A 24,297-nucleotide genomic window follows, 5' to 3' on the forward strand; every position below is an offset into this window, starting at 1 on the left:
GCTCAGACAGCTTAGCATGAGGAGCCGTAATAACATGGCTTTGGAGATGAGATGAAGATAACAGCTGGGACAAAATATTTCCTGCTGACACACTTTAGCAAGAGAGTATCTCCAGCATGATGAAACTGAAAACAGCATTCATTGACTGGCCTTATTGAATATCGAAGAAGTGACTGATATTGTGCTATTGTGCTGCAGTTAATGCTCCCAAACTCATTCCCGTTTCATGATCAAATTAGCATTTACAACAGTGAACAGTGAAACGAGCACTTGCGCCGTTGACCAATAACAAGCCGTCCTGTCAGTGCTAACCTTTGAGGGAATGGAGGGCCCAAAATGGAGGAAGCTATTAGCTGTCCATCAATTTTATATGCCCATTTGCTGCTGGAGTGTAAACTGCTCCACAAAAGAGGAACGGTCTGCAGTCAGGTGCGAGACAGGAGTCGATGGTACAAGTACATCTCTTGAATAAACTATGTTATTGTCTAGTTAGCAGTCTGGTTGGGCTGTTGTAGATGACTAGTGCTAGCATGTTACAGGCTAGCTAGCACATTACCAGTAACATGGCCAGCCACAGTAGCTCTCTAACTAGCCTTTAGTCATGACATCACGTCCGGGCTAGCCTCTGTTTCACTAGCGTCTGCAACTGAATGCAAGCTCTCATTCGGCTTTTTACTTACCATATTCAAAAATCAGCTCCGCTACAGCAGTTGCTATAAAACATTGAAACCTCCATGATTTTAACAAAGTTAAACAACGATTACAGTGTGGCAAACAGTTACTTCATCATAACTTGGTTTCGGCCATATACATAAAACTCACCGTCTCTTTTTCAACTTTTGAGTTGTAATCTCTGCTGTCTGAAACCTTCTACAGCGTTCGGTCCTCTCTGTCCTGCTGTTATTACACACATGTCTGCGCTAACTGCGAGCCCTCAACTTACTCACGGACTCGCATCCCCTTCTGAGCCGTGTCCAGGGTTCGAAATACAACCTCGGCCCGGTCTGTTTAACAAAGTAACACAAACCACTGCCAGCCAACAACTTCGTCTTCACCTGGACCATGAGACGTTATTGTCCCCTGTAACTGATGAGTGATTATACACTTTGGATGATTTGTGTTGTTTATTTTGTCTTTTCTGTGTTTAGTAATCTGCCTTCTGATAAATATGCCAATAACTGAGCATATGAGTGTACTGTGTGTGACCTGTGTGTGTTTGTGTTGTCAGGCTGAAGGGGGTCCTGGAGCAGATGGACCGCGGCGTCGTGGACCTGCAGGAACTCCGCAGGAACCTGGAGCTCGCCGCTGCGATGTTGGACGCTGTTTACACTGACGAGACCAAGTAGGACTGAAGAGACAGATAGATGGATGGATATGTAGCAAGATAAATCACCATCATCCAAGCTGCGACTGACAGGTGTTTCTTTCTGTTCTGCAGGCGTCTGCTGGACACTGAGGACGAGCTCAGCGACTTGCAGGCGGAGTCAGTGCCCAGCGAAGTACGTGATTGGCTGGCATGTACCTTCAGCAGGAAGATGGGCGTGGCCAAGCGTCGTCCCGAGGAGAAGCCGAGATTCAGGAGCATTGTCCATGCAGTGCAAGCTGGGATATTTGTAGAGAGGTAAACAAAAAAGTAACAGTTATGGCTCCTGTCAATTAAACATAAAGTATTTGAAAGTATTAAAACTCAACATTTACATCCAAGTTATGATATTTTTAAAGGTTTTTGTCAGAAAATGAAAATAAATCACATCTATACCAGCTAACAAACACTCATTCTACAAGGACAAAAACAAAACAACTGGTGTCTGATTGGCTGGTGGTGTCTCATACTCAAACGTAGGTCAACAGTTTAACCACCGCTCTAAATCAGTGTTCAAGGTATATTTAAGGAAAATTCAGGTTTATTTCAACCTGGTGTATTTCCCATAAATGCGGACATTGTGACTCTATGCGTCGGGCAATCTTTGCACTCGCCGCCTCCGTTGTAGAGATTCAGGGAAACGGCGACACGCGCAAAACCTGATTTTTACAGGAATCATCTCAAACGCTTGTCTCTGAGTCTCTCCCAACGTAAACGCAGAAAGCAGCCGCCTGGAGCGGCCATCGTGGCCGCCTGCATAGGGATCTACATCTGGAGCAACATGCAGCTCACACATTCAACCTCCACAAAACTGAACTAACACCTCTACAAAGATGTAGCCTACATGTTTCATTTGTTTGTATTTCTGCTGGGAGAACATGGACACTGCTGCCCACATGCTTTTTGTCTGGGTCTGTTTTTTCTTGGTTAGGGCTCCTTAGTTCCAGTGAAGGGAAATCTAAATGCTGCAGCAGACAATGAGGGCGATTTTTTCATTAGCAATTAATCTGTTGATTATTTTTTCGATGAATCAATGAATCATTTTGTCTAAAAAATGCCAGACAGTAGTGAAAATGCACAATTTCCCAAAGCGACATATTTAAATTGCTTATTTTGTCCTACTCACAGTCCAAAACTCAAAAGATATTCAGTGAACTATCATATACGACAAAGAAAAGCATCAAATGCTCTCGTTTGAGAATCTAAAACTAGGAAATATTTGCCATTTTTGTATGAAAAATACTTGAAACGATTAGTTTCAGCGTTTCAACTCAACATACAATTATATTTTAGATGATAGCGTTCTTTGTCGCTTTCCTGTTTCAACATAATGTTTTCCCAGTTTGGTGTGGAAGAACTTGACTGGTCTGCACAGAGCCCTGACCTTGACCCCACTCAACACCTTTGGGATGAGCCAGACCTGATCGCCCACATCAGTGTCGGACCTCTCTGGTGTCTGAATGGGAGCAGATCCCTGCAGCAGGGTCAACATCTGGGGGAAAGACTGAAACCAGAGAAGAAGAGTGGAGGCTGTCAGAGCAGCACGTTAACGCCAATAGTTTTTTGAATGAGATGTTCAACAGATACGCCTGTGTAATGTAATGTCCACATACTTTAGGCCATGTAGTGCAACATTGTGACTCCTGAAAGTCCAGTCAGATGAGCAACAGTTTCAAATGTTCAGAGTTATTTTTGTCTTCAGCAGAAATCTGGAGCACCTGAAGACGGAACAGAAAACAATCATCAACTTAAACATCAGAAAACATCCGGCCCGACTTCACCGCAGATGTGATTACGAGGTCGAACTCGCAGTGTAATGATGTTAGCGTGCGAGCGAACTGGAGATGGAGATCATATAGAGAAACTCTGAGGTCCAGTATAATTAGAGTGTAACTGACTCGCTGTGATAGAATGGTATCAGTTCATCTGCTGCAGCTTAATGACACATTAAATCAAAAAATATCTGCTGCACCGCGGCGGCACTCGCCGAGTGTGTTTAGAAAATGGTTACCATGGCGACAAACTATCCATCCTGGTCACAAACTGTGGAGGAGGGTGGCTGGAGGACTGTGTGAGGAGTGTTTATATGCATACAACTGTCTGTATCTCTATGTTTGAGATTAGTGCATGATATTTATATCTGTGTGTGTGACAACAGGATGTACAGACGGACGTCCAACATGGCTGGTCTGACCTACCCTCCCACGGCTTTGACAGCTCTGAAGGTAAAAACTGTTTTATTACTGCAGTCCCATCTGCAGGAAGTGACACCATTTTATTATTTATTTATAAAAAATCATTTATTTTTAAAAAAATCATATCAAACTGAACCTTTTCAGTCAGTTCCTACGCTGGAAGACAGGAAGCACACAAGGTCAAGGACAAAAACTTAAATAAAAAAATGAAAGAAGACTGGAAAAGAAAAGAAAAGAAAGAACTGAGGAGGTAAGAAAGGAAAGAGGAAGCAGAGAAGGAATGGAGGAGGGTGGGAAGGAAATGAAAGAGGTATAGAAAGGAATAAGGAGGTATGGAAGGAAGTGAGGTGGGAGATAAAAAATGGAAAATGTTTGAAGGAAAGAAGGAAGCAGAAGAGGAAAGAAAGCTGGAAAAGGAAAATAAGGTAGAGAAGAAAAGAGAGGAAAGTAAGTGGTAACGATGAAAAAGAGGAAGGAGGGAAGGAAAGGAGGAGGTAGGGGAGGAAAAGTAGTGGTAGGTAAGGAAAGGAGGAGGTAGAGATGATAGGAGGAGGTAGGGAGGGAACATAGGAGGAAAGGAAGGAAGAGAAGGTATAAAAGGTAAGTAAGAGGTAAAGAAGGAAAGAGGGGATAGAGAAGGACAGGAAAACGTAGAGACAAATGAGGAGGTAGAAGAGGAAAGGAGGAGGAATGGAAGAAAAGGAGGAGAAGTAAAAGTGGGAGACCAAAAGGAGGAGGAATGGAAGGAAAGAAGGAGATAGGGAAGGAAAGGAGGAGATAGGGAAGGAAAGGAGGAGATAGGGATGATAGGAGGAGGTAGAGAAGGAAAATGTATAGATGAAAATGAAGAGGTGGAGTAGGAAAGGAGGAGGAATGGAAGGAAAGTAGGAGATAGGGAAGGAAAGGAGGAGGTCGGGAAGAATTGTAGGGGTAAAGTAGGAAAGGAAGAGAGAGGAGGACAGGAAAGAGATTTAAAAAGCAGGAGGTAGAAAAGGCAGAGAGGGAAAGATGGGGGAAGAGAGGAGGAGAGGAGGAGGTGGAGAAAGACAAATGTAGTCTCAGCGTGTGTGTGTAATGACATATGTTTCCTGCTCAGGGCTTCCTGTACAAACTCAGAAAAGAAAATGTAATTAAACAATAATTAATCTGCAGCCATTTCTCACTTCTCTCAGGACGTAAAACACACATCAAACAAGAAATTCATCAAACAATAAAAACGGAACTTTTGGAAAACAGCAATGTATAACTAATCTTACCAGCTTAAAATGTAATTACGATCTAATGAATAATTATAATCATTAATTGAATTGGATATGATGTTTCACCTCCTCCCAATGTGAGCAAACATTATCATCGCACTGCCCTCTACTGGCAAAACTCCTACATTACACTGAATGATGACCAGACAGGTTCATCTCAGAATCACCTGCTGTGTCTGTCCTGTGCTGTCCCACATTAGATGATGTTTAGTGTTTGAGATGACGACAGTGACAGTGACAGTGATTATGTCAAACCTGAGTCTTACTGGTTGTTTTCCAGGAAGTGGATCAGTGGTCGTTTGATGTTTTCTCCTTCCACAAGGCCACCGGAGACCACGCCCTCAAGTTCCTGGTCTACGACCTGCTGACCCGCTATGACCTCATCAACAGGTTCAGGGTACACACAGCTTCATATCGTTACCACCTGTGGGGTGGGTGGGGCTTAATGTCCGGGTGGGAGATCTCTTTTTGGAAAGGTTCAGGGTGAGTGAGGATGCAATTTATTCTCTTTTCTTCCTACAACCAACAATGAATTGATAAAATATGAAGCTGCAGCCAGCAGCTGATTAGCTTAGCTTAGCACAAAGACTGGAAACAGGGGGAAACAGCTAGCCTGGCTCTGCCCAAAGGTAACAAAATCCACCTACCAGCACCTCTAAAGCTCATTAATTAACACGCTGTATCTTGTTTGTTTAGTCTAAACTATAAAAACCGAAGTGTAAAAACTACAAGTTGTGTTTTTTCTTCTTGGGCAAACAGTATGAAAGTGCAGTCACCAAAGAAAAGAAACATTGAGATGTTATCTCATGATTATAAGATGCCTCTCTCGTAATCTTGGCTTCTCACCTCAGAACTGCGAGATAAAGATCCCAAAATGATGACATTCACAGTCGTAATTATAAGATAATGATGTTGTAATTGAGACATTTTTAGTGTAATAATGAGAAACATCTGTAACGAACTTCCATAAAACAGAACTGTTACCACCAAACAATATTATGATCCACCTGCCTCAGAGTTTATGATTTGACAAACAAATAAACAACAAGCTGCTTTATGTACCGATTAATATTCACAGAGGGAGTTTCACTAAACATTTAGTGTGCATGTGTTTTTAAATAAAAAAAAAAAATACAGTCTCGAGTCCTGGATGACCACATAGGCACAGTGTAGTGCTCATAGTACCTGTACTACCTGTCCTACCTGTGGTACTGTGTTCAGATCCCGGTGCAGGCTCTGGTGCAGTTTGTGGAAGCTCTGGAGAACGGCTACAGCAAACACAGGAACCCCTACCACAACCTGATCCACGCCGCTGATGTCACCCAGACCGCCCACTTCCTGATGCTGCACACTGGACTGATGGTAACACACACACACACACACACACACACACACACAGACATCACTTTGTCACGCAACAGTGGAGAGACAGTGTCTCACTGTCTGTACACAGTCTCCATGGACAGTCAAATTGTGTATAAACCAACTCAGCTAACAGTGTGTGTGTGTGTGTGTGTGTGTGTGTGTGTGCAGCACTGGCTCAGCGAGCTGGAGATTCTTGCGATGGTTTTTGCTGCAGCGATTCACGACTTCGAACACACAGGAACCACCAATAACTTCCACATCCACACCAGGTAATGTAGGCAGCAACATCTTGTTCCATACTCTCAAGATTATCAAAGAGTTCTTTTTCTTACAGACCGGGCCTGATGGAACAGGTTTTTATACGAATGAGTGACTTCATCTTGTGTCTGATTTGCAAAAGTCAGACATGTCCTCTTGACAGGACGTTGAAAGACACTCAAATACTAATAACAAAGAAACCAGCGTAAGAGTCTACAGCCGTGCTGGCAGCTCTGAGGCTGCACTGAGGCGCAGTGATGCTTTGAGCTAAATGCTAACATGCTCACAATGACAACGCTAACATGCTGATGTTTAGCAGGTATAATGTTCACCATGGACACCATCTTACTTTAGTGTGTTAGCACAAACACAGCAACAACAAGTGCAGCTGAGGCCGATGGGAACGCCATCAGTTCTGCAGGTATTTGGTCACAAACCAAAGTATTGGACAAATTAACATGTCGACCTGATGATGGCGCCAGAAGAATATTTAATCCCGAAGGGCAACATGAATGTCTGAACCAAATTTCATCCAGTAATTGTCGAGACATTTCAATCAAAACCACAAATGTCGACCTCATGGTGGCGCTAGAGGAAGTCAGAGGATCACTAAAGTCAGTAGGATTTATCCACAATGGACATCTGTACCAAATTTCATGCAATCCATCAAAAAGTTGCTGAAATATTTCAGTGTGAACCAAAGTGGTGAATGTGGCGACATCGTCATCCGTATTTTCAGCTACAAAAATACGTAATTCATGTTCAACAAGAACACAAACACGTTGTTGGGGCTTCTATATGTGAAAGACCGCAGCAGACGTCAGCGTCTGATTGGTTGTTGTGTCTGTCCGTCAGGTCGGAGGTGGCCATCCTGTACAACGACAGGTCGGTGCTGGAGAACCATCACGTTAGCGCCGCCTACAGGCTGATGGCAGAGGAGGACATGAACATCCTGGTCAACCTGAACAAGGACGACTGGAGGTGCACGCACACACACACACACACACACACACACATCACTGATGAGTCAATACTTGAAGCGCTTCATGCTCTGTCATGGTGATTGATCACAAATGATCTTGCCTGTGTGTACTGATTATTGGCAGGGAGCTGAGGGCTCTGGTGATAGAGATGGTGATGTCCACGGACATGTCCTGTCACTTCCAGCAGATCAAGACCATGAGGAACGCTCTGACACAGACACTCAGGTCAGTGCTGCAGCCACGACCTCTGACCTCTAATCTCCAGCCAACACACACGGATCTGGGTCTACAGCGGCGTGTTTCTCAAATATTTTCTCAGTTTCTTGTTATAATGAACATATCTCATTTTAATTATACCTCTTTCATGTTATAATTAAATATTTTCTCTATATTACTAGAGACCAAATGATTCCTTTCTTGTTCTAACATTCAGATCAAATCATTTCCTCTCACCAAATACCTTTAAAAAGGTAGATACTTATATTTTACATAAAAATGCAATATTAGAATCATTAGCATAAGGGCTCGAACAGTTGAACAGCTCTGTGAGACTGTGTGTGCGGCTGAAGACGAGCAGATCATCAGTGGGAGTTTGGTGAGATGGCCAACATAAGGTCCTGCAGGCTGCTGAACCAGATTGGTCCGTGCGTCCCTGTAGGGGCTTTCACAGGAACAGCACTGATCTGACCAGAGTCCAGCTTCCCCTCTCTGTTTGTCAGCCCTGCTGGGGCGGAGGTGTGGAGAGGGGCAGCGGTCACGCTTCTCGGCTCACGCTCGGATGAGATTTTGGGGGAAGACGCCGTCACCAGCCTGTCGGCGCGCTGGTTCTGCTTGTGTTGCTGCAGCAGCAGTCTGGGGAACTGTACACTCCGCACACTATGATCAAAATATAAAATAAAAAGTCAGAACACGGCTCACCTGACATACAGGAGACTGTAGTAGAGCCGTTTTCTCCTCTATTTAGCGTCGGATTCACATTTTTAAGGTCAAATGAGATGTTGACCCGTGTGTCCTGTAAAACGGTTGCTTTACTTTACTTCCAGTTTATTATTGAATGACTCTTAAACTAAATTATTTGTGTTCTCTCTCTCCAGTATAGACAAAGTGAAGGTTTTGTCTCTGATGCTTCACGCTGCAGATATCAGTCATCCAGCCAAAGCCTGGCCACTGCATTACCGCTGGACTCACAGCCTGATGGAGGAGTTCTTTAGACAGGTACACACACACACACACACACACATCACATTGACTTACATTCATTTCCTGGAGACTTATGCTAACCCCTCTTCTAACCTAACCACTACTTGCCTAACCTAAGCCTAACCTTAAACTAAAATTTAATGATTTACGTTATGGGGACTTGTGTTTTGTCCCCAAAAGGAAGGTGAGTCCCCACAATGTGACTGTGTAAACAGATTTATGTCCTCACAACATGAGTAATACATGTTCACACACACACGCAGTTTTTGGGAAAAGACCAGTCTGCTAAATATGACTCCATCTGGAAAGACTCCTACTAAACAGATATACAATCAGAGTTGGGAACTACTACATCAGTATGATGCAGGTGTCAAATGTCAAAAGGTGTTCAATTAATCGTTGACTAAACCCCTCCTCCAAACAGTGATTGTCCAATCATTAACAAGTCACAGCAGGTCTGTCAGGCTTTGGATTTCTCCACGTGTTTAAGTGCTGTACATGGAGCTGTAGTAGAAGAGATACTCTGTATCTAAAGAGTTTGGAGGGTGGTGTTTTTTTTAGTGTCTTTCCAAAACCAAAAACACAAGAGCGAAAGCGTCAGACTGCTTTGTTCTCTTACACCGCCACCGGCCTTTCTGTTTGCTGTGTTTATCATGCTACGGTGGCAAAACGAGGATGTAAATACCACACAGAGTTGATCCGAGTGCTTAAATAAACACCTTGTTCACGTTGCCTTGGTGACTGTGTCTTTTCCAGGGAGATAAAGAGGTGGAACTCGGCCTTCCCTTTTCTCCTCTCTGTGACCGCAAAGCCACCATGATCGCCCAATCACAGATAGGTAAGAACAACCATCAACCAATAATACCTAAGGACCACAGGCAGGTGAGGAGTACCATTAACTAATGACAGACACTGGGACTATACCATGGACTCCTGACAGCAGGTTGAGTGAACACTCCCTTTGGTTCAACAGTGACACCTGCTGGTGGTTCTCTGAGGGACTGGTCTGATTATTAAATCATAAGAAGAAGAAGAGGAACTCGTGTTTATCACTTATGTCTTTCTATTCTTTCATCCTCTGTTCTCTCCATCCCGTCTGCCCGTCTCTCTGTCTGGTTGCAGGTTTCATAGACTTCATCGTGGAGCCGACTTTCAGCGGTCTGATCGACACGACGGAGAAGGTGATTGGTCCTCTGATAGAAGAGGACAGGAAGGCCAGAGAGACCGGAAACAGGAGGTCCAGGTACTACTACTGCTTTTTGGGGGAAGTGGTTCCAACATAAAAGTAATCACAGTTCTAGTACTGCCTGAGAAATATCCACAAATGTAACAGAAGTAATGTTGGGTATTGAAAATGAACGGGAACTGGTTTCACTGAAAAGTTAAGCTCTCCTCATCAGTCCAAAAGATGAGCAACTGCACCGGTCCGACGTTTTCTCCCCAGATACCGATTCCCAAACTCAGGATATTGGCCAAAACCAAGCACCAATCCGACACCAGTACTCTTTTTTTTTTCCTAAATGTAAAATCTGCAAACCTCTCTGTGTGGAACGGATTACGATATGTGCGAGCTAACGTGAGGCTGTAACTACAGATCACTTAGAAATAGAGATGCTCATGCACCAACATGCTTTTTAAAAGGCTTGTGAAAATCTTATTTACCCTACTGCTCGAAAGTTTGATTCTGTGCAGTCAGACGGCTGTACGGTCAGGTACAGGTAGGAACAGATGTACACAGGTGTGCAGGTACATATACATACTGTGTATATATATTTATGTGCATACCTGTGTACATTCTGTTCCTACCTGTACATGACAGGTTCTCACTAAGCACAAACATTTACTACATTACTGTACCTCAGTATTATATTCCACATTATATTTTTGTCTGTTTTAAATATATTCTATATTTTTCTAGCACTATTTATGTCTTGTCTTAAATTCTCATTGTGATTTTCTTTTGTACATTTTTGTACGAGCATTGTTGGAGGGAGCCTGAGAACAAGAATTTCATTGCAGTGAAAATGAGAAGTAATAGTTTTTCAAATTAGATTTAGATGTCTCCCATCGGTAGAAACTTTAATCACTTCACTTTCACCAAATCAGTTTATATGAGCTTCCTAGTTGTTCAAGATTCGGCCATTATCTTTTATGACTGGACAAAATATGGAACATGTGACTTTAACATTACTGTGGGGCCCCTGCTCCATAACGCTGCTCTATTCCAGTCTAACAGGAAGTGGTTCGGTTACTGTGGAGTCGGTGCAGAGACACAGTAGTGGTCGCTATGGGAACAGTGATGATGGACAGATGGACTTTTCCCTGACGGCCATCGACCTGCCGGCTCTGAGGCTCCACCTATCCGGCGTCATCACCAGCAACAAGGACAGATGGAAAGAGCTATCTGTGCACGGTACACACACACACACACACACACACACACGCCCGTGGATTTAAAGGTACAGGTACGTTAGTTATGTATGTTGCGTTGCCACCGGCCCTTGAAAATGCCATTAATTGACGTAAATTGCTTCTATGTTTCTCTACTTAAACTTTATTATCTGTTTTTCCTGGATTAGACGCTGGGGTTTAAAATGGTTTCATCACACAGATTAAAAAAAGGTCTAAAAAGAGGACTCCTTTGATGTCTGACAGTCATTAGTTTAATTAGTGTTGACAGAAGGTGACTACCCGACTTCAGTGGCGTGTCAAAGAGTGCAGGACCATTACAGGTGAAACAGGTACATTTGGCAAAACAAAATAAATAGCATAACTCATCACCTTCATGCCATTGGTCTTGTCATGGACTGAGGTATGTGGACAAACTTGGGGTTCTGGATGTTAAACACAAACATAGTTCATGTTATCTTTGAGATCCCCTAAACGTATTTTACAGGATGATGAACTATTTCGCAGTAAAAACTTTGATGATACTGCAGATGCCATGCCATTCAGAAGATAATATTCTTCAGGGTTCTTTATTGTCCTCTTTAAACTTCTGGCTGACTGAATCTGTTGCACCAAAGCCGTTTGCTGCTCTCTGCAAGACAGTACGAATTAGCAATTTGTGCACACAAATGATTAAATCGCAAGTTGTTTTTCTCATACGAGGAATTTGCTTTGGTATTTTGGTGCATAACAATAAACATAGTAAGAAAAAATAAAAAATTATTACAAAAAACACAAGTACTACAAAAGTCAAGAAATATAAAACAGACAAATTGACTATAAAAATATGAAAAAACAATATAAATATTGTATGTACAATATATCTGTTTTTAGAATGAAAGAGCTACACAGTTTGTGCAGAAATGTGCAACATATTGACAAAGGAATCTATGAAGTATAAGGAATATAGTATGTGCAATATTCAGAGATAATAGTCCAAAAGATGTGCGTTAATGGAACGTGTGGTCAGCAGTTAATGAGTTTGTGAAATGGCAGCAGTTTGTCCCCTTGGCCGTGGGATTCGCCTGTAACACTTCCGCTGTGTGCCTTGTTTGTGTACCGCCATGGCAACACACCCATTACAGGAAAAATGTTAGAAACAAACTATTGTGATTTTTAGCCACGCTAAACCGTGACCGTGGCTTTATGGATGGCAACGTCAGCCTGTCCACCACTTTGGTCCAGACTGAAATATCTATTGGATGGATTGCCATGAAATTCATTACAGATATTTATGGTCCCCAGAGAGTTTATCCTAATGACCTTTCCTCTAGCGCCACCATGAGGTCGACATTTTTGATAATTAAGGTCCTAAAAGGATAACTTTTAATGACTTTAGTGACCCCTTAACTTTTCATCTAGCGCCATCATCAGGTCAAAGTTTCTGTTTGTCTAATACTTTGGTTTATGACCAAATACCTGCAAAACTAATGACATTCCCATCAGCCTCAGCTGTGCATTGTGTTTAATGCTAATTAGCATAAGTTAGCATGCTAAACTAAGATGGTGAACATCAACATGTTAGCATTGTCACTGTATGTTAGCATGCTGACGTTAGCATTTAGCTCAAAGCACCGCTGTACGACCTCACAGAGCCGATAGCATGGCTTCAGACTCTTTGTCTTGTTAGTTGTTATTTGATGTCGTCTGTAACTTTAAATGCTTTGCGCAGTACATCACATGTGTTCCTTCTTATAGATATGGAAGAAACGCTTCCTGTAACTTAAATGTTCCTGTGTGTCTACTGTGCACAGAGCTGGCTAATAAGGAGCAAGAGGAACAAGAGGAAGTGGAGTCTAATGTCAACTCTGACGTCACATCCTCACCCAATCACAGCGTCCCTGATGGACACACCTCTGACCAATCACAGAACTCAGACGGCTCCCCTCCTGATGAAACACACAACGACAAGTCACCTGACCACATGCCTGCAGATCACCTGACCTGGAACGGTACGAACATGACATCATGTGCAAACATTTCCTAAACGTTTAACTCCCAGTGAGCTGACCTGTTGCTGTGGTAACCGTTGCAGGGGCGGGGCCAGGGGAGGAGAAGGAGGAGGACGATGATGAAGAAGTGCCTGAAAATGCCTGATGACGCTCCTCGGCGAGCTCACCACTGTATCTGACTGTGGCAAATCACCATGGCAACAGGCGGCGCGGTGCAGTGACAACGAGAGTTCAGACTCTTCTGTTTAAACACAGCAGCTGACTCAATGGCCCCTCACTGGCCCCCCAAAGGGCCACCAGACCTTCTGTTTACAACTGACCATGAAAATATCACATTCAAAGTGACAACATTCATCAGATTACAGCTTCTTAGCAGCTTCATGGTCCATTCACAGTAGTGACAGTGTTTTGTGATTTTATTAGAGACTCAGAGGAATAATAGTGTGTGGGAAACAAGTGGGAATATCAAAATTTAAATAAAAATAAAGACAGACGGGTGAAAACCAAAGAGCATTCAGTGGCTGAAGCATTCCTGTTCATGGCTAAGGCAGGCTGAATGTCCGTTATCTGGAGGAATGAGACATGGAGCTGTTAAAAAGCAGTTGTGGAGGTTTTGTTAATGAAGCTGAGAACAGCGACGGTTTTGTTGTTAAACACCTCCTATAATACGTTATGTGTGTGAAGAGAGATTTCTGCTCTGTTCTGGGTTCAAATTATCAAGCATGTTGTGCTTCTGGCCCCAATATGTGATGTTAGAGCTGTCAAAGAATAGCCAATAAAGAGCTGTTGTTAGCCACAGACATTCATGGTTCCCAGAGGATGTATCATAGACTTGATCCCCTGACTTTTCCTCTAGCGCCACCAAGAGGTTGTTTTTCCCTTGGAAGTTGTTAAGACATATCACTAATAACCACAAAAACCAGAGACTGGAGCACACTGATAGATTTGCAGCCTTTAATTGTGCAAACAGACTAATTCTGTTTCGACACATACTGCGTCTTCATCAGAGTCAAAAATGTCTCAACAACTATCGGATGGATGCCATGAAATTAGTTTCAGGCATTCATGCCCCCCGCAGGATAAACTGTAATAACTTTCGTGATCCTTTAGCTTTTCGTCTAGCGCCATCATCAGGTCAACATTTTGTCCAAAATTTGACCAAATACCTGCAAAACTAATGACATTCTCTTCAGCCTCAGCTGTGCTTTGTGCTTAGTGCTAAACACGCTAAACTAAGATCAAAGATGCTCTATAACAAAGACAACGCATTGCAGGCAGCGCCAATGGCATGAAATGGTATACACTTCCTGTCTCCTAAGTACTCGTGGCCGACTCTCCCCAGTTAAATAATAATAAATAATAGTATTATTAAGCAAAGAAACACAAGTTTTAACTTTTAAGTCTTGGTTTTATGTCTAAGTCCCTTTAGATTTCTGTTTATCCGATGGTAAAGCGACGTTGGCAGCACTGCAGTGAAACCAGACCGACGGTTAGAGAACAGATGTTGCCAGATCTCGCGAGAGCGTGTGGTTGAGACAGAGACAGGTCTCGATCAAAGTTAGTTTTCTCCTGATTTGTCTGTCTGAAAAATGGGTCCGATATTTACTTCGGTGACTATGGGGCGAAAGAATCGGTCACAATCTGTGCTCACGTTCACTTGTGAACAGACTCAGGAGCCGTCTCCCTGCTATACCTGCTAAACATCAGCAAGCTTTACTGTTGTGAACATGTTAGCATGCTGAAGTTAGCATTTAGCTCAGTAGAGTAGAGACTCATAGAGCTGCTAGCATGACTGTATGACTTGGTTATTTATAGGAGGGTAAAACTGGCACTTTTTTTGCAGTACAATCTTAAACGTGTGTTCAGACTGAACGCAAAGCATCTTTCAGAGACGATGCGAGAAAGCCAATCAAAAGATGTGTGCGTGAGCAACTCACTCACTCAAGTTGATGCAAACTGATGTCTGTGCAAGTTGAAAATGTTTCAACGCGACAAAAAAAAAACAACCCTGTACGTGTGTGACTCAGCTTCATGACCGTTAAAGGAGCAGTGTGCAGGATTTAGTGGCATCTAGCGGTGAAATTACACATCGCAACCATTTGAATACAGTTCGCATCACCCTCCCTTTCCAAGCGTGTAGGAGAAACTACGATGGCAGCGAAAGTTGCAAAAAACACGAACGGCCCTTTCTAGAGTCGGTGTTTGGTTTGTCCGTTCTGGGCTACTGTAGAAACATGGCGGTGCAACATGGCGGCCTCCGTGGAAGGGGACCCGCTCCCTCTGTAGATATAAACGGCTCATTCTAAGGTAACGAAAACACAACGATTCTTATTTTCAGGTGATTATACACTAATGAAAACTTACTTAAATATTATATTCCATTTCTGCCAATAGCTCCTCCTAAATGTTACATGCTGGAGCTTTAAGTTACGCTGGAAAAAGAAATCTCAGCGTGTTCAGAATCATGTGAGCTTGACCAAAAGGAGCGCAACCACCCATAAATCTGCGTTCAGCTTGTTAAAAGTTTCTCTTGTTTAATTTGCATGAATTTGGCTGCTGGAGTGTTTTTTCATTCCATGTGAAAATGGCCACGGTACAGTGCTAGCTGTGATTGTTAGCTAGCTAGCAATATGTACCAAATGTGTGTGTGTCACGGTCAAACCCCTCCAGAAAGTGGCTCAGCAAAGTTCATCGGTGCGTCCTTGTGAAAAAGGTGACGCTAGAAGCCTGGTGACGTAGTGACTATTCGCAGCGCTAGTTGGTGAAGTAGCTGGCGAGTGAACCCCTAACATGATAGCCAGACAAGAATTTGCTAGCGCTAGTCAGTCACAATAGCTTTTTAAAGACACAGTGAAAAACAAAAACATTTCCCAAGTTCTCATCCTGTGTCCCTGTTTTCATTTAGTATTTTTACATCAAAATGACTATCCTCTTCCTGTAAAACATACTATTTTTGATGACTCGTCCTGAATTTGGGGGCATTTATCCAATCAAATATGATGTGGGGAGACTAGCTAGCCCCACCCACCATACAGCCAGTTAGCTTGTGGGTCATAGTAGCTAGCAGAGCAATCATAGTTATTACAGTAGGAGGTGTGTGTTTAGATGTCAGTTGGCAAAACCTTTGTTTACATTTCCAAAGAACGTGGTTGATGATTGATTTATTCATTATTCAGCTCTTTATCGCTCAGACACTTTTAAGGGATTCAATCAAATCCCTCACGTAACTATATCCTGCCCACATATTCCAAGTTACTCGAAAATATTTCACATTACAGGAGTTAAAGATGCAGCTTCACTGTGACTTTAAGAGATGTATTTGGTCCACTGACTCTTGTCTCATAACTTGACTCTTTTGTGGAGCAGAGCAGGGTTACATCAAAGCGGACGAAAAGCTGGAATAAAGTTTGTTATTAATGTAACGTCAAACTGACCTAACCTGTACCTGCTGTGACATCACTGATTGGGGTGTGGCCAGAGGTTAAACATGTTTGACAGTTTGAACCCACAGAGAGCAGAGCAGCAGCAGTGAATCAGTGTGGATTTCTAACCTTTAAAAGGTCCAGTGTGGAGGATTTAGTGGCATCCAGCGGTGAAATTGCAGTTTGCAACCATTTGATACCGCTCGCCTCACCCTCCCCTTCCAAGCGAGTAGGAGAAACTACGGTGGCTGCGAACGGCCCTCTCTAGAGCCGGTGTTCGGTTTGTCCGTTCTGGGCTACTGTAGAAACATGGCGAAGCAACATGGCGGCCTCCGTGGAAGGGGACCCGCTCCCTCTGTAGATATAAACAGCTTATTCTAAGGTAACGAAAACAACGATTCTCATTTTCAGGTGATTACACACTAATGAAAACATACTTATAAATATTATATTCCATATCTGCCAATAGCTCCTCCTAAATGTTACACACTGGACCTTTAAATAGGAAGTCAAAGACATACTAGAGTCTACATATGACCACTTTAAAGTAAGTTTTTTTTTACAGCATGGGTCGTCTTGTTGTACTTTTGCCCAATATACCCATAGGTTAGCATACCATTGTAAAAACACTGAGGCCACGGAGGTGCAATTGTCAGAAAATACCAGAATTATCCTTTAAATGGACGGGAGCTTCTGTTGTTTCTGTACTCGGTTATAAAACCACGTAACTGTCACTCCTGACTGTGAATAAAAAACAGTGCCGTCCATAATATCACCATGGTGACGGGGGGCAACAGAAACACCAGTTTCTATAGCAATGGCCAATGTGCTGAAGGGTGGAGCCAACATGGCCGACAGTGAAAACTGTTTAGATCCTCTGAGCACTGTGTTTGTTAATGCAATGTGTGCTATAGTCATCATGTGCTCTTTGGCTCTGTGTGTGTGTGTGTGTGAGTGTGTGTGTGTGTGAGTGTGTGTCTGTATTATTGTATTAAACATTCAGAACTCAAGTCCCCTCCTGTTATCGTTTTATTCAAGTCTTATTTCTTGCGTGTGATGTTGCAGATCAGATATGAACTATAGGTCAAGGACCGTCTTTACACAACAGTTTAGAAAACCCCGGGAACAGCAGAGAAACTGTTACCGTAAGGTGTTTGAAACAACAGCAAGGTAACCAATCACATTTGAGTCCCTTTTGTAAATCTGAGCCCAAATGGTATTTGCCTCAATTTCTAAAAACCGCTTAAAGACAGTTTGGGCAATATGCTTATTCACTCACATGTCTGTCCATTAAATATGAAGCTACAGGAGACGGTTAGCTTAGCAAAAAGACTGGAAACCGGGGGAAACAGCTCCTTTCTTGTCGCCGCCATGAGGTTGCCAGGCAACCAGCGGAGACTCCAGGAAGTGATTGCGCCCAGCCAAGAAATATTCCAGCACATAACCCGCTGTCAATCCGCCATGCGCCATTTTTACAGTTTTGTACAGATTAAACAAACGAGATATAACCTGTTAATTAGTGAGCTTTAGAGGAGCTGGTAGGTGGATTTTGTTACCTTTGGGCCAGGCTAGCTGTTTCTCCCTGTTTCCAGTCTTTATGCTAAGCTAGGCTAACCCGCTGCTGGCTGTAGCTTCATATTTAACAGACAAAGTGGCATCGGTCTTTTCATCTCACTCTTGGCACGAAAGTGAGATGAAAATGTGCTGAAAAGGTTAATGATGTGGGTTGAGACGGTTAGGCGTGGGTTAAAGAGCACATGCAAACTCCTGGCCCAACCCAGTAATTCTTTACCTGAAATCCCAGTAAAAAACCTGAAACATGGATAAAAACAGAAATCAAAAAATTGTATCAGAATGCCACAAATTTAGAAAATAAAATGAAAACTATGTTAAAATGTTGAACATTTTGGAAAAAACACAAACATTCTGGTAAAAACTAACCAGGGAATTGTTTTAAAATGTGAAAAATTCAGAAACAAACCCCAAAATTTGGATAAAAAGACAAAAATTCAAGCATAAGCATTAAGTAACTATATCGCAGAGATTTTAAGACGCTTGCTGACGTACGTATGAACTTTTTTTTTCTCATTGACAGGATTGACTCCTTATTTCAGCTGCTTTATCTTCACTACGCTCTCACGTCCCCATCTAGGACAGTTAGAGCTTGTTACAAACAATGTAACTGTCCCAAACATAAACCAGATCAGACTTAATTTTAGTGTCATTGCACACAGTAATTACAGTTTAGCATCTAACCTGGCAATCAAAACATACGTCAGCTGATCAGTTGGATAGCGTGGATAAACCAGTGTTTAAACTGGAGTGGAATACTTTCCTCTTTCTGTGGCTGCACTGTAAACACACACCACTAGAGGGCAACAGATAGTCGTTTTCAGAAACAAACAGATCCAGTACAACATGACAGACAACGAGTGTTGAGTTATTAAAGCTTGGTTTCGGATTAAGTTTGAACACCGAGTTTAGCAATCTTTTGAAGGCACAGTCATTTCTAATCATGAAAATACATGCATGTATATGTCACATTAAAGAGTGTGAGATATGGCTGCAAAATAAGTATTTTGTGTGTCTCAACTGATCATACAGTAATTGTAATAATTATGCATAATAGTAATGCAAACAAACCTTTAAAATATTTACAATAAAGTAATAACTAAGCATTAAATGACCCGCTGACAGCAGCATTTCATAGTTAAGCTACATTTGGATCACATTTTGAAAGACAGATAATAGATAATATGATTATGGTCAATGCGTGTGCAGGAGATGACAGTTTATTATTCCTAACAGCCGCTTATTTCTGACCTTATTATACAGTAATATTGTTGTCTCCATACTGAACGATCCAAAGCAGTTTGTCTTTTCACCGATCCACTCTGCTGCTGCTATTTATCCACTGATTGGTCCAGTTTAGAAGCACTACAAGCGTCTTCAATCACAGTCAATCAGCTCCTGATTAACAGCAGTAACAGAAGAAGAGAGGAAGGCAGCCCTCAGCACTGTCCCTTCTCTCCAGTCCAGACCTGTGAAGCATCTTGCATTTTATGCACCTCAGACAACCAGGCCACCCAGAGGTCATTTTTAAAGGGGCAGTCACTGATTTCTACACGTGAAGATCATTTACTCTTCATGACAAGCAGTTGTAAAATGTCTCCTGTGGCTTCGGGGGAGTTTTGTCAAGTCTAACGAAATACCTTGGAGGCTACAAAAAAGTTTAAAGCTGCACTAGTCAATATTTTTACATAAACAATGAATCACATGACTACTAGTATCTGAAAGGGGCCATTCGTAGTGACAAAGTGAGAATTATCACCCAGCTCAGCTCTAAGGTGTGTTTTAACGTCTTTCAGCTGATTGTTTTGGTTCACCGATCTCGTGTTGTCGTTTCCGGCCGCAGCAGGCGGCTGTCCTCAGAGAAAAAGCCGCTGAACTCGAGCTGCTCGGCAGCAAACAGCAGTCAGAGAGCAGCTGCTGAACATAGCGGAGCATCTAGCTGCTAAAGAGCCAGATGTTTCCCTCAGCAGCTGCTGGAGACCAAACCCAGAGCGGACGGAGAGAAGACCGGACCGACGTCCATCAGGAGACGATAATGTTGCTCTCTTCGCCACAGCAACAGAAACGGTGATATTATGTGGTGATGACAGCTTGTTTCTGCTAAAAATCTGTCGGTGCAGGTTAAAAGCCCCCATTTGAAGAATCGTCTTTCAAATCATTCTAACGGAAGAAGTTTTTGTTTGTAGAAAACTGAGACTGTCACAGTTTGTTTGTTTTGTATTGCCACTGGGGGGCACCAAAGTTAGACATTTTCTTTTTGGGATTTTGCGACATCTCGACGTTGATGATATTTTATAAGAATCTTGATAGCAAAGTTCCTTCACAGTGACTTAAGCTGATTATGGCTTTCACCTGATTTGACACCTGTATCAACGTGTGTGAGATGCTGGTTATATACTAAAGCTCATAATTAGCCCATTAATAGGATTATTGATGATGTATTTCACGATAAGCAGGGTGTCACTCATTTGTCATCTGACTCAGCAGATCGTCTCCAACCAGCGTCTGTGACTGACTGAGTTTCCCTCTCTGAGTTCAAAGGGTCAAACGAGCGGGTGACAGCAGCAGCCTGTCTGGCCAAACTCATTATAATTAAGACTATAATTCTGATTGACAGTGTTTTCCAGCCGACTCAGGCCTGTGTCAGCAGCTGGAGAAGCTTCACCTTTGCCAACTTAATTAATTCAAAGTGGCACGGCCCCGATCAAAGGCCGAGCCTCGGATCACCTTTTGTAATCTTCTGTTTCCTGCATGCTTTAGCACACATCTGACACGTTGACTGATTTTATTGATCCCAGTGTGGAAATCAGGTTATTGCAGCAGCAAATAGGGATACAGCTTGGGAAAACACAAGCACACACTCCAGTTTATCAGGTACAGCTAGCTAAAACTAACGCAGTCTAATACAACAGTCCTGCAATCAATTCTACCTTCATGGAGGTTTTTGTTGAAACTGTTTTAGAGATGTGTTGATTCAACTGCTTCAACAAAAACATTATAATCTTCATGATGTTGCTAATAAACAGCCAACTGAGTGAATGTAACCCATAGCAGAAGAAGAAAAAAGGAAAACTGTGGGGTTATGTAAACAATTTCAATACACGATGGAGCAAAGTGGAAGTAGGAGGTTTCTCACACTAAAATTGGTTAATTCTAAATGCAAAAAATGAATTATAACCACTGTTGAGGCTGAAAACAGCCTACAGCTACAGCCCCACTGGGATTTCCTGCAGCAGACTTAAGAGTCGCAGCCATAATGCCACAGGATCAACTAATGCTTGCCATCCAACGCAAGCAGACACAGAAGGAACACACCCAAAGATCAACCTGTGCACAGGCCCCCAAAAGGCTGTGTGAATCCAATTTATATCTTTATTTTAACTTTAACCAGAAAGAATCACGTGTGTCCTCGTTTATGACAAGTAACTGTTTATGAATCTGCTGAAAATAAAGACTGAAGATTGTGCTGAATAGATTTTGGTTTGTAAAATAATACAAGAATTCAAATTCAATGAGAAGTGGAAGTGATGAGCAGAATCCGAATCAGTAAAATACAAACCACACTGAACACTATAGACAGAGCAGTAGCATATTCAAAGCATTTCGTCGTTACAGTAGAGAACAAACTACGGCGCCAAAGTTTCCAAATTCATCCACAACGGACCCAGAATTTAAAACTGAATTAATTCAAGCTGCAGATTGTCGTCAGTTTTCTCAGCAGCGTCACCTTTAACTTCCCGCCGTTAGCGGCGCACACAACACAGCTAGCTCAGTAATCGGGAATCATAGTTAACCTCGAAGTTTTTATGTACACAAGCTCGTACCGGTGACTTTTAATAAGAACCAGATACTTGCTAACGCAGTTCTTAATCTTTTGTACTGATGATTTAACCGGGAGAGTTGGATGCTGATCCGAGCTGTAAAGGCGCTCCTCCAACTGTCGATATACATAACACTGTCTAGTGTAAATGAATGAACTTTTACTTCCAACGCCGCAGGCACCCGAAATAGCTCCTGACGCTTGCGACCCAACGGACCTTTCTCACAGCAGACGTTCTGACTCACAGCACAGATGCAATGAATAACATTAGCGATGGTTGAATGACAAATACCAGGGTCCTGGAAGTGGAAATAGTAATGCAAACATCTTTAATGATACTTTAATTCTCATTTTCATGTTTTCCTGCTGTCAGCAGCTAACCCTGGATGTCACACCCGACAGTTTGAGGAGGCACAGCTGACGTCCGAGTGGCAGAACATCCCGTCTGAAATAAAAGGCCAACGGACTAGAAAGCTGTATGAAACCTTAAATGACTCTTTCTTTGCCACCAAGATGGAAAACAGGAAGAGGTCTGAAAGAGAGTCTGATTTCTAATGTATGATCAAAGAGAAATGCCCCCAAAGCCACCTTCAACCAGCAGGCTGCATATCGACTCAGGTAGCGTCTGAACAGTCAAGCTGAGAGGAAAAGGAGGTTGTTGCGGCTCGTTCAGCTCCAGCGAGCACAAAGGCAGCGCATGTGATCTTCAAAATCTTAAGTAGGAAATGCAACAAAACAGGGAGATGTTTGATATTCCCTTCATGAACGTCGGAGCGACGGGCCGCCATCAGATATGTTTTCAGATTTTTCGTTTTTCGATGTTTTGGTTTTGACTACGACTGAAACCTTTTCTACGACAGTTTGCAGCATACAGGTGACATGAGGTCAAATGATTTCATCCACGCTCCACCACTGGTGACCCACCAACAGAGGGCGCCACCCTGCCCGTCAGATTCATGCAGATATTTGGAAATTAGGATTTATTTTAAAAATCATTAAATGGAAATGAATAACTTAAATGTAGCTATAATATTAAATTATATACTAAACATTTTAGGGAAGGCAATGGTCAGTCCGCCAACTTTGGTGCTTCATGCAAATCCATCTAATAGTTGTTGAGATATTTCAGACATTCATGCTCCCCTCAGGATGAACTGCAATACCTCTGCTGAGCCTCTGACTTTTCATCTAGCGCCACCATCAGGTCGACACGTTAATGTGTCCAATTTATGAGCAAATACCTGCAAAACTAATAACGTTCCCATCAGAACACACTTTGTGTTTAGTGCTAATTAGCAAATGTTAGCATGCTAACACACTAACCGAAGATGGTGAAGGTGGTAAACATTATACCTGCTATGCGTTAGCATGTTAGCTCAAAGCATCAATGTGCTTAAGTAGCTACAGGCTCACAGAGCTGCTAGCGTGGCTGTCGTTGTGAAAGTCTTCTGTTTTACAGTTTTTCGCGTGGTTGAAGTTCTGAGTCTCGGAGAGATCGTGGCGTCCAGCGTCGCAACTTAAACCAGCTTCTTTATCATTTTACCATCATCTTTCAAATATTAATTAATATGACATGCGTCCATTTAAATTCATTTTCAGTCACAGAAGCGCTTTAGAGTGCTTTTCCAAAATAAAATTATTATTACTATATATTATATGACCAAAAGTATGTGGATACGTTTGGTTGGTTTTTCATCTTCTGGTCTTTGAAGATCATAATGCTCCACATACTTTTGTAAATGTATCTTTGTTAAATAAACAACGAGTTCCAAGTTCATTAGGAACAGATGTACCATCTAATCTATCTATAAATCTTACCTTTGTGGAGCTTGTAATGTTCTGTGTCAGCGAGGAGTTAATCAGCTTGCAGCTTTAAGTACAGGTGCTGTTGTATTGGGCTGCATTACTGTCTCTGCTCCCCCCCCAAAACAATAATCTGATCCCTCACAGTCATAAACCAAATGTTACATCCTTGAAATGAAGCCACCGGTGCTCAGCTGCGTTTGTTAACCTCCTTTATTACTGTGCTGCTGCAGGGTGGTGATTCTGCAATGAGAGAGTGCTGGAGCAAACTTAAATACCTGCCAGTGTAGAAACCGATGGCCGATACTTTCAGAAAAGGAGTTTTAATGAAAAAGACCACCGGCCTTCGGAAAACCATCAAAGGCTCTCGGAGAACTGGCCTCCCGCCGCTCATTTGTCTGTCTGCTCGGATGTGAATGAAGCCTCTGTGTCATTGTTGACACTCAGTGTGTCTGTTCTTTATTTGGGTTGATGGCATGACAAATACCATCAAACTGAGAGGGGGTCTCGCCACACTGAGGATCATAATAATTGGATTGTGAATGCAGTCATTTAGTTTGCTGCTGAATGGGAATGTTATTAACTGTGTTTGTTTCATCACCCAAACTTAATCCCTATTGGTGATGAACAAGAGGTGCAGCTGCATAGACATTACAG

At 42.5% G+C, this 24,297-nt stretch overlaps 1 protein-coding gene across 1 annotated transcript in view; it reads left to right on the forward strand.

The window, feature by feature from the left end:
• pde1a (phosphodiesterase 1A, calmodulin-dependent) overlaps nt 1–16,621 on the forward strand; it is a 29,600-nt gene extending 12,979 nt beyond the window's left edge. The window contains exons 4-17 of the mRNA XM_044216299.1: nt 1,229–1,342; nt 1,439–1,621; nt 3,522–3,588; nt 5,098–5,214; nt 6,039–6,179; nt 6,351–6,451; nt 7,296–7,421; nt 7,547–7,648; nt 8,518–8,638; nt 9,380–9,461; nt 9,746–9,866; nt 10,852–11,036; nt 12,826–13,023; nt 13,107–16,621. Of these exons, the coding sequence (XP_044072234.1) occupies nt 1,229–1,342; nt 1,439–1,621; nt 3,522–3,588; nt 5,098–5,214; nt 6,039–6,179; nt 6,351–6,451; nt 7,296–7,421; nt 7,547–7,648; nt 8,518–8,638; nt 9,380–9,461; nt 9,746–9,866; nt 10,852–11,036; nt 12,826–13,023; nt 13,107–13,168 (1,720 nt within the window). The 3' untranslated portion in view covers nt 13,169–16,621. The remainder of the gene's footprint in view (nt 1–1,228; nt 1,343–1,438; nt 1,622–3,521; nt 3,589–5,097; nt 5,215–6,038; nt 6,180–6,350; nt 6,452–7,295; nt 7,422–7,546; nt 7,649–8,517; nt 8,639–9,379; nt 9,462–9,745; nt 9,867–10,851; nt 11,037–12,825; nt 13,024–13,106) is intronic.
• Nucleotides 16,622–24,297: the final 7,676 nt, after the last annotated feature.

Source organism: Siniperca chuatsi, linkage group LG12 (assembly GCF_020085105.1).
Source record: "Siniperca chuatsi isolate FFG_IHB_CAS linkage group LG12, ASM2008510v1, whole genome shotgun sequence".
NCBI classification, from domain to species: domain Eukaryota; kingdom Metazoa; phylum Chordata; class Actinopteri; order Centrarchiformes; family Sinipercidae; genus Siniperca; species Siniperca chuatsi.